Consider the following 11,269-nt stretch of genomic DNA (forward strand, 5'->3'; position numbering starts at 1 on the left):
CATCGCGCTCCCGTAAGTTTGCGGCCTCAATTCCAGGGCGCTGCGGCCTGCTGCCACTCGCAGCTTAGCCTTTTAGGTGAAGCTTTCTCCGAACCCCAACCATTCTCCATTCCCAGTCCTGGCTCCGAGTCCGGCGGAGCGAGGCGCTGGTCCTCTCCTCCGCTGCGCCTTGCTCGCCAACGGCGCGAAGCAAGGAGCGAGAGGCGAGAGGCGAGCGAGCTCCTCTCGGCGGCGCTCTCATCCTCCTCTCCTTTGGTATCGCGGCGGGGTCGCCAGGTGATGTATTCCCCCAACTCGCCCCGTTTTTGTTCCGAGGGTTTCTGGCTTTCTGCGCCGTACTACGAGTCCAAGTCGCTGGTTAAGCGACTAGTCGGAGAGGCGATTTCTCCCCCGTTTCTGTATGCTCGGATTATGGTCCGTGAAGTGCTTCCCGCTGGGATTTTGCGGTTGTTTTGGTGGTGGGAGATTTTAGGAGGGTTTAGCGCGCAGCCATTTCGAATTTCTGGGGCGCCTTCATCCAGCGGGCAGGGTGGAGACGGCGAGGGTTTCGATTTCGGACGGTTTTTCTTCAGCGATTCTCATATTAGTTCCTGCGAAATTCTGTGCGAAGAGCTCTCATCTTCCGCACCGTGGTACCGCCGCGGGCTCGCTGATTTTGGGTGCTCGATTTCGAAATGTTTGGGCGAATTAATGGGGTTTCCGCACCGTACACCATTTGCCCTGTTTGATTTCGAAATGTTTGGGGAATTCGATCTGCTATGTTTCAGCGTATTGGTGGATTTAGCAAGCAACCGTTTCGAAAATTTCCGTGTATTCATCCAGCGAGAGGAGCTGTCTGCGTTTTTCTACTGTGTTTTCGAATCAATCCCGCGGTACTGTCTAGTGTTTTTTCCTGGTCGAGATTCGTAAGTGCAAGCTTGAGACGCATGTGGATTTCGGGGATTTCCTGGTGTAAACAAACCCACTAAGTGGTTCCTGTTTTAATTGCAATAGGTCGTAAGGAGCCATGGAGTTGCAGAGATTTCCTATCGGAAGGGCACCGCTGTGTATACCAGTCAGAGATAATACATCTGAAGACCCCTTCAGATGCATTACTGCTCCTGTGATCGTTCAGAGGGATGCTCCTCCTGTGTCCACTGGGCAGGCTCCCAAGCACCAAAAGCTGATGATTTCTGGATCACTGGGGCAATGTGATGATGCTGATTGCTTAGATTGTCCAAAGAACAAAATGCATCTCAAAAGAAGGCCAGCTCTCTTTGATGATAAGGTGACATTTCAATCTTGAACAAGATCATTCCTATCTGCTTGCACATTCATTTACCTTGTATCGTCGATGGTCTGGATAGAGATAAGCTGGAGCCTGCGAGCTCCTTTTGTTTTAAAAGAGATTAGGGTTATATATTTCTCAAATGGAGCATAATAAGGCTGCTTGGTCAGATGGTTTTGATATAGAGGTTTACGAAATTGCCATCTAGACCAAATTGTCTTGTTTGCTTTGTTTAAAGATTTCACAGAATAAAATTACAAGGGCACAGCGTATATTTCATTTGCTTTTGTGTTTTGAACAACACAAAACTGTGGACCGTACTTATCTTGTGCATATGCAATGTGCATTTATTTTGTTAGTAGTGACATCTGCTACATATTCCTGGGCTATAGAAGTATAGATATCTTGCCATTATTTCTTACTTAAATTTGTTGCTGCAGCTTTATTTCTTTGATTTTCTTGACGACAGTGGTTTTAATATATTTTCCTTTATCTTGAAGTTTGACAATGTTCTGTATGGCCAGGATGGTGGATGGATGAGGAGAATTTGGTCGTCCTTTCCATACATTCCAGTTATGAACCCACATTCTAAGGCTGTTCGTCGATGGAATCAGTTTTTTGCTATATCATGCTTAATTGCCATTTTCATCGACCCGCTCTTTTTCTTCCTACTGTCCATGGATAAGGTAAGTTTATATCTTTTTCTCTAAGTTCTGATCGTTGTTAATGTCCACAGTATCTCTATGGCATCCACACTGTTTATAGGCCACTTATTCTCTAAGTTTGGTCCCACAAGATGGTCTTTGAGCTTTACCAAAATCACCTGCAACCGTTTTTGTAGATCATGGATGGCTGGAAACAACCTCCATCCTCTAACAAAATTAGTGCCCATGTTTGAGTGTTTGGCATCACCCCTAGGCACCTGTTTAGAGGCTGGATTTCACTGTGTTTAGTTAGTATCATGACCAGTAGTTACAGGCTGGGCTTGCGAGCTTGTGCCATACCTGGAATGACAAGAGTTTATTTACTGTACATATTCTTGAAAGTACTCAATATATGAGACAAGGTAGTTTTCAATATTTTGATATATTTAACATCCTGCGAATTGTTCCTTTGGTTCTTTTGCTACATAAAGTTACAATATCTGACTTTACAGCTGAATATTAAATCTCTTGTCAAAGTAAATACCTTATGTTTGTTTCTTGTCAACGTAACTATCACTATTTGTTAATCAGGATTTCTACTTTCTGAATTCTGAACTCGATAGCCTTGACCGAACAGCAAAGTTAACTATAACTGTGCATGTTTGTTTCTTGTGGTGCAGGATAACAAGTGCATAGTATTCAACTGGCAGTTTGGGGAAGCATTAATTGCCGCAAGAACTTTGACAGATGCAGTTTATTTTCTTCACATGCTACTCCAGGTGTTATATAGTCACATAGTTGGTTTAATTTATGTTCTTCGTTGTCTCCGAAATGAATATGCAGTTCTCCTGCAGTAAGAAATAGTTTCCGTGAATAGGTTTCAGGCCATGGAAACAATCACCTTTTGTAAGTTCCACATGTTTGTTGAGTGTTTCCCATGCTTTTTATTATGAAGAGTTGCCACATTTAACAATGGGAAAAAATCCACTGACAGGTTATAATAACTTGGCAATTCACTTCTATTGATACATCACATTTGACTTCTAATTGATGACCAGAATTCTTGCGAGGGACCTAGGGTGTCATCCTTTTATGCAATTTTCTCATATTTACAGTATTAGCATAAATTTCTGCCTATAAATTGTGCCTGAAAGGTTGCAATCAGTGCATCACGATATAAAGGTTCTCCCATTTTTAGGGACTGTTTAGTTTCTTGCCACACTCTTGTCGCCGATTTTAGAGAAAAAGGAGAGTTACAGCGAGCCAAAAACTGTCTGAAGGAAAGGTGTCTAACAGCCTGCTATTTTATTAGTGAAACATGACCACATAAAAGAGATGGCTGTCCTTCTTTGTTAGCTTGATATATTTTAATGCAGATAAGAGTTAAATACACAAACGTTTGATCTACCTTATTAAGCATAAGTCTAGTAATTAGCTGAACTTTGCCTTGATTTACTGATTATACTCTCCTTTCCAGTTCTAAAGAAATTATTGTCATTAGCCTTTGGTAGTGTTTTACGTTGTTCTACTGTCTACAGCATGAGCACTTGTTCTGTTTGAGCTTGTTTTTGTTCTGTTATAACCCAGGTTGTTTTATTATTGATGGATATTTGTATTTATGTTTGCTTAATGCTTGTGGAGAAGCTTATACAGGGCCTGTTTACTAAAAATTTTTACACCTTGATACTTAATTCTGAGATTCCCATTTAGAAGGAGGGGCCTGAGCCCATCCTGGGCCTAACTAAGCTCTACCTTGTCATAAACTATCTTCAGAACTTTGAGATTTTTGTCAAAAAAGGAATATGGATCAACATGCATGAGATGAATTTCTTTTGCAGTTCAGGATGGCCTACATAGATCCGGAGTCAAGAGTAGTTGGGTCTGGAGATTTAGTTGATGAGCCTGGCAAAATTTTTATCCACTATCTTCGCAGTGCTTTCATAGTCGACTTTTTTGTTTTGCTTCCACTCCCTCAGGTACTGTATGTTTTGTTGGCTTGAATATAAGTTTCTTATATAAGGATGTGAATTAAGTTGTCTTTCGAATAATGCGACCAGACAGTTTATTTTATTACGTAGAAAAACCATTGTCCATACTTTCCTCCAAAAATATTCCTTCAAGTTATTAACATTCTTTATTTCTTGTGGAGTGTTAGGAATTTAGTATTAGGGTTTATAAGAGCAAAGAGTCCTTTGCGTTTTCTCGAAAAAAAGTTTTTAGCCTAACAAGATTCCAGAAATAATTAATCCTAAGCACTATAAATAAACTAGAAAATTTGCATGAAGATCTCACCTAGTGATTTGAAACAAGAAGAGTCTTACTTGATGCAAAAGCTTTTCAAGATGGGCATGGTTGCTGCAATATGTGTGAAGAAAACAACCATGCCCAGTATGTCTGAAGATGGGCATGATTGTTGCATCATGCCCATATTGAGGGGACTGTTGAATTCTTAAGAGTCTGTACTAGATTGTGTTGTTTTGGGGGACAAATCACCCTTTCTGTTCTCCAAGTTTTCTTTTTACAATTCCCAAGGAAGCTTTTCACTCTTAGCTGTTCATGTTTGGTCCTGGTAACTAGATCCCAGGTCTTTAGCTAATTTGTCATAAGTAAATATGAGTATTCTTCGAATTGGGATCGCAAAGCATTCAGAGGCTTCTAACACTACAATTTGAGAACTTTTAGAACTAGTGTCCAATGAGCACTACAGAATATAATGCAGTTTTGTCTAGCATAGCTGTGTCAGATATTGTATTAATTGTGTATTTGGTCCCTTTATAAAGTCTGCTTTGCTTGTCTCCCTACACTTGTACATGACATATGTTGCCCTTTGGTCCATTGGAAGAGAGTAAGGGCCCACGCCAAGAAATGTATATACAGATACGTTTTACGAACTTATCTTGTTGAAGTTAGAAAACCAGCAAGCTTTTACGATCTCATTGGTTAAATATGTTGTTAGCATAGAATCACATTTTTTAGAATACTTATATATGTTGCCAACATTTGACACTTTTTTCCTCTGTCATGCAGGTGATTGTAATGAGAGTTATCCCTAAGTATGTTGGGTTATCCAGTGCAAACTACGTGAAGAATTTGTTGCGTGCCACAGTTATTCTTCAGTATGCCCCACGAATCTGCAGATTTGTGCCATTGCTTGGTGGCCAATCTGCTAATGGATTCATTTTTGAATCCGCATGGGCTAACTTTGTGATTAATCTTCTAATATTTGTTTTGGCTGGGCATGTTGTTGGTTCATGTTGGTACCACTTTGGGCTACAGGTCAGTCTCTTTGTGTACATTAATCCCGTGGAATATTGATAGCCATATTTATAATTTCATTCTTGCTAGTGAAAAGAAATGAGTTGATGAATTTATAAAAATATATGATCAGGTTATCTTGATGTGTTTGAGTTTTACTATAATAAGATGTAATGCACTATGTAATCCTTACTGGCTTACTTAGCTTATATAATTTACCAATTTTGAGAAATACATAAAAAGTTGCGGATGCTATTGAAGTATCAAGCTACTATTAGAACATCAATAGTTGAGATATAATTTGCTAAATGCCAACTACTGTTGTTTTCAAAGAGCTTCTCAATCTGGGTACTTGTAATATCCGGGTGCAGAGAAGTAATCATCATCATAAAATAGAGCTTTTGTTTAGGCACACCTACTGCTTCCCTGAATTGTTCATGCTGTATTTTTCTTCGTATCGAAGGTAAAATGCTTCCTTTTTTTCTTATAGAAAGACAATGATGAAATAGCGAACTGTATATCAATTATGTTAGTAAAATTGATTGCCCCCCAGGGGGGATTCAGCAACCTAAATAGTGAAAAATTAAAAGTACAGAGTGCAATATTCCAGAAATATTAACATAATTTCGATTTAGTACACATAAAGCTATGTAAACATGGAAAAAAGGAAGTATTAGGTGTGTCCCTGGTACCGAGAACCAAAAAAGGCAACCACAGTCTTGCACTGCTCATGTAATTATACTGCCGACTTGTCTTATTTAGTTCCTGACATTGGAAATGACTTTGGTACTGTAATTCAGGAAGTTAACATAACTATATGTGCAATACATTATACATCCTCTGGAATTCTATGGGATTTCCGTAAATGAGGTTACGAAATCCTCTGGAACGCTAATTTCCTTAATTAAATAAGTAAAGGGATTACAAAATATATGTATGCTTATTATATGCTCAGGGGCATGCTTGCACATATGATAAGTATATATGAGTTTTGAATTTTTTAGCTTGCTTATTATCTTCAATGTGGAGACTTGTTTCTTCTTCACATTGAACATGTTGCAACCTGAGTACTTTCTTGCTCATTTTGTTCTTTGATCATTAATATCTTGATGCCCCAATCCTCTTAAATATTACCTAAAGTATCAGTTATGCTAACTTGTTTCCTTCCACATTTTATTGCAGAACGTTAATCAGTGTCTACAGAATGCTTGTGTTGCACTGAATATAACATCCTGTGCCGAGTTCACAGATTGTGGATATGGCATTAGTGAACATGTTAGAGAAAAGAGGCACCACTGGTTCAGCCACTCAATGACACAAGGCTGTTTTGATACTACAAGTGGTTCTTATAAGTATGGGATCTATGAGCAAGTTGTGCTGCTAACTGCAGAACCCGCCATTAACCGTTATGTGTATTCATTATTTTGGGGGTTTCAGGTAACTTGCTCTCTGTTTACATGGTTAGCCCAAAGTTGTCTCCTGCTGTAATAGCAAGCAGGCAAAATCTTCAACTGTACCAGTTTATACATTTTTCTACACAAACACTGACGTTCTCTTATGTTTCAGTATTCTGACTCTTGACTTGTACAGTTACTGTCCTAACTATATGACGTTTTTGGCTTATCTTCAATTATTTGACTGCAGCAAATAAGTACTTTAGCTGGCAATTTGGTCCCAAGTTACTTCGTATGGGAGGTTCTGTTCACCAAGGCTATTATTGCACTGGGGTTGTTGCTTTTTGCATTACTTATTGGGAACATGCAGAACTTTCTACAATCTCTTGGGAAAAGGTTAGCAGTTGTGTTGCAATTTTATTCATCACATGGCACCGGTTTTTTTTCCATTGCAAAACTAATCCATTGGCCTAAATTGCTTAGACTTAAATGCTTAAGCCTATAAGATAATTTTGAATGGTTTGTCCATATAGGTTGGGTTGGTGTTGTTTTAAGGATTGCAGGGGGGTTGGGTTAGGGATCATGATCGCATAGCTATATTATCACCAGAGAACCTAATATATGGAGTTTTCCAATTGTGATCAAATATAAAGTGAGCTAGCATTAGATGCATCAATTGATGTGCAGTATGATTAGGTTAGTGTTATAGTAATAAGTGATGCTACGATGGGGTTGCAAGTTACCCAACCTCAAATCCTAGTATTGTCTGGCTTAACTAGGGGCATGATTGTTTCGTTCTGAACAGGAACCTTATGAACCGACACACTGGTATGACATGGTAGCATCTCAATCTTGTGCATGGTGACTTCATAGAAAGACAACTAGCTAAAAGATTTGCACTACAATGAGCATGTATCGTGGTGCACTAGTCACCTTCATCTATTTCCTTGCTCACAGGAGACTGGACATGCAACTTAGGAGGCATGATGTTGAACAATGGATGGGACACAGGCAACTCCCAGAAGATTTGAGAAGGTTCTATATTTCACGAATCAAATAACTGAGAGACCAACTTTTGTTTCCATGTTTTCCATTAAATGAGCAAGCAAAAATACTAGTACTATAACCCCTACCCATAAGGCACAATAAGATCTATTGCAGAAAGAACAAGGAATAGTAGTTCTCCTAGGTCTTTATTTTAAACCTCTACCTCGGGTATAATACTTAGGATTCACTTTCCAATTTATATGTGTAGCCATCAAATCATAAATAGTCTTGTATATACTGTTCAGTTATATGCCACGCAATACTAAATTTGGACCAAATGAATGGTCACCAATTTAAATAAGATACATGAGAATTATTTGTCAATCTATGTTTAGTAATAAATATGCCACTCCACAAATATGTCATTTTAGGGTTTAAAATAAGAATTAGGATGTGAGATAGTTTTGGAAGAGGATGGATGAACACGTGTTATAGGAGATAAATGTTGAAGGTGAGGGCGCTTAATTTTTCATGAACCTGCAGGAGGGTTAGACAAGCAGAAAGATTCAGTTGGGTGGCTACGAGAGGAGTGAATGAAGAAGAGATATTGAGTAATTTACCAGAAGATATTCAAAGGGATATACAGCACCATTTCTTCAGGTTCCTTGACAAGGTTCTTCTTTAACATCTCTGCAATTACTTGCCTTCCTCCCTTTCCATCTTCATTTAGGTGACAATGGATGGATGCATTGTTAATTTCTGTCCCAAATTGAATCTTTTTTATAATAGTTCTAGTCATCAACCAGCATGGGCAAAGGCATGGACTGGCTATTTTGTAGTAAACAAGAATTAATTTAGTCAAGTTGAAGCAAGATACGTTTGAAAAATGATTTGTTGTCCTTCTAGTGGTGTTAAAGAAATGGAATTCTGGATACTGACACAGGCTACAAAATGTATTCTTGACCGTTGGTTTGTCTTTATTTAGACACATGAAATCTTACTTCAGAGATGGATATCTATACCCCGATAATTGGAATACTTATGTTTAGGCTTATCTTTCTTATCGGCATCTTGTTCTCATACTTTACTTGATCATATACCTGCACACTACATAATAATGTAGCTCGGAGCCATGCTTTTTTGAAATCAGCGTTTCATTGCTCCTAAAAAACTCTTAACTACCCTACCTACAAATGGAAAAATCTATCTCCTCAGCTGGCACCACAGTTTTGACCCTCTCATTATTGTCTGCGCTGATTACCACCATGGCTAATAAAAGATACGTCAGTTTTCTAGATGGTTTACTTGGAGAAATATTGTGCATGTAGGATCAAAGTTTTGATCATGCATGTTGGTAGTTACTCCCTCCGTTCGGTTTTAATCGACGCGAGGGAGAGAAGAAAATGAATTGTCGATGCTTTCAACTAAAGTCAATTAAATAAGAACGGAGGAAGTACTTGTTTGTATGAACACAAATTTGCATGTGTTACATGCGGTGTTATCTTTCTATAAGAGTTCGGTTGTAACAAATATGTCTGTCACACTCACACATGCCAGATTATGCCCGTGCATATTTTTCTGATAAGTCCTGCTAAAACTCTGACACGTGTGCCCAGCTGGAGGGCCTTTTTTATGTTGCATGCAGCTATCTACAGAATTAGTCCTTATTTAATCCTAATGTAATATGTAGATCTAATTGTCTAAATCATTCGGATGATGTGGCTTAATATGGTGGCTCTCTGGGAGCATCCATTCATTAAATATAGGATTTATCTTGATAAACATGACGTCTGTCTATTTACAGTTTCGCTTATTCACTGTCAAGGACTGTCCAATCTGGGATGCTATCTGTCACAAGTTAAAGCATAAGTTGTACATTACTGGAAGCGACATTATTTGCCAGGGCCGTCCAGTTGAAAAGGTGGTCTTTATAGTTCGGGGAAAATTAGAAAGCATCGGTGAAGATGGTAGCAAGTTTCAATTACATAAAGGAGCTGTGTGTGGGGAGGAACTCCTTATGTGGTACTTGGAGCAGCCGTCAGTGAATAGAGGTCCGCACATATCTTCCCTGGTTTCCTAATTTGCATTTGTCTTTCCTTCAGATCAACTGATCTTGTTTTTATCAGATGCTGGGGAGGTGGCGGTCGATCCCGTTCGTTGGATGTCGATACGTACCATCAGATGTTTAACAAATGTAGAAGCTTTCGTACTACAGGGAAGTGATCTGGAAGAAGTTACATCAGAGTTTTCAAGGTTCTTGTGTAATCCGTCTGTGATTGCTGCAATTAGGTAAGTAATCTAGCCTATCCTTAGTTATAGCCCGAAACTATTGATCTCCATTAAGTTTCGGCTATTACTCATTTTCTTCCATCCTACTCTCTCATATGAGCAGTTGAATTCGTGAACAGGTACTTCAATTTGTGCTTTATTCACATTGAGATGGCTTGAATGCCTAGTTTTACAGAAACTAATAACATGTTCTATTGCTTAAAAGAAAAAAAAAACTTGTGCTAGTTTGTGTTAGCTTATTCACTAAAATGTTCATGTTGGGTTTTCATCTTGCCAAATATGCTGTCCTGCAAAGATTTCTTTTATTTGGAACAAAATATGTGTTAGCTTGTGTTAGCATCGACAGCTGTTTGAACCTCTCATACCGTTGGGGGACTTTGCATTTGCTGAAGTTTAGTGCGAGAGCTTCCTCATGCAAGGGCCCATTCTTGTGTTTACTGATTTATTGATCATCATGAACAGGTACGAGTCACCGAGGACCCTCGCGGCAAGCCGCATTCAAATCGCATGGAGGCACCGGCAAAGGAGACGGAGAGCTGAGGCCGTGCAAGGCTAAAGGGATAGTCTGCTGTACATTCGTGAGCGCTCTAGGGTAGGGTCTTCTTACAGATGCCCTCGGTATGCAACAACCGGCGTATAGGTTTCTGATGCTACATAGGTAGTAGACATGCACACACCATTACTAGGACAAGGAGATTTTGCTGCTAATGCTCTGCTGTGAGCTCCCCTCCCTTCCGTATATAACAAGGAGATATGGATGTTCTGCTGATGTGCGTAGACTGGGCCCTTTAGAAAGCAGAGAAATAGCTCTGTAGTACTTACTAGGACATGGCTCGGTGCCCCTTTCGGAGGAAAAGAAATGTTACCACCCACTAAACATGGGATCTCTCTTTACATTACATATATCTGGCCTGCTGTTACAGTGTTTGTACTTGCCTTTGAAACTCGATACAATTGTTTTGTTCATCATATGCGTTGCTTGTCGACAGAAAAAAACCACAGGACCAGGTTGAGGAGACCAGCGTGACCAGCGTCTAGCTGACTCCCACGGTTGCAACATAAGCACTGACGAGCCAGTCCGCTGTCGTGCATCTCAGGTGGTCTCAACATATCCAGTATCTGTACATGACGTTTCAGCACAGACCTACCTACTCATCATCTGACTTTTTGTCCTTGGAGTAAAGCATTCCAACAGTCCAAAACTGTGTCGACTGCTTTTGAGAACTTACAAGAAGTGACCTCAAAATGATCTCAATCAAGAAATAGCAGCGCGAAAACCCTTAACTGAATTCTTGCTATAACGGAACTGGAGAGAGAGGGGTAATGGTTCTGTGGTTGTATGAGGATCGAGGAGCATGTTGTTGGCTTGTTGCGCAGCGTGGCACTACCTAGCCTAGGCTTCGCCATCTTTGCATAGTTACGCTAGTTAACCA

The 11,269-nt window shown here is 39.6% G+C and overlaps 1 protein-coding gene across 1 annotated transcript; it reads left to right on the forward strand.

Annotated features, from left to right (window-relative positions):
• Positions 1 to 1,006: 1,006 nt before the first annotated feature.
• Positions 1,007 to 10,740, forward strand: LOC124671710 (probable cyclic nucleotide-gated ion channel 20, chloroplastic). Its single transcript, XM_047208053.1, has 12 exons — positions 1,007 to 1,267; positions 1,792 to 1,953; positions 2,592 to 2,690; positions 3,750 to 3,887; positions 4,939 to 5,187; positions 6,349 to 6,603; positions 6,811 to 6,956; positions 7,518 to 7,595; positions 8,091 to 8,220; positions 9,352 to 9,598; positions 9,674 to 9,836; positions 10,299 to 10,740. Exons 1-12 carry the CDS (start codon positions 1,007 to 1,009, stop codon positions 10,390 to 10,392), a joined length of 2,022 nt encoding a protein of 673 aa, XP_047064009.1. The 3' UTR covers positions 10,393 to 10,740.
• The last annotated feature ends 529 nt before the right edge of the window (positions 10,741 to 11,269 follow it).

The sequence above is a fragment of the Lolium rigidum genome, chromosome 1 (genome assembly GCF_022539505.1).
Source record: "Lolium rigidum isolate FL_2022 chromosome 1, APGP_CSIRO_Lrig_0.1, whole genome shotgun sequence".
NCBI classification, from domain to species: Eukaryota; Viridiplantae; Streptophyta; class Magnoliopsida; order Poales; family Poaceae; genus Lolium; species Lolium rigidum.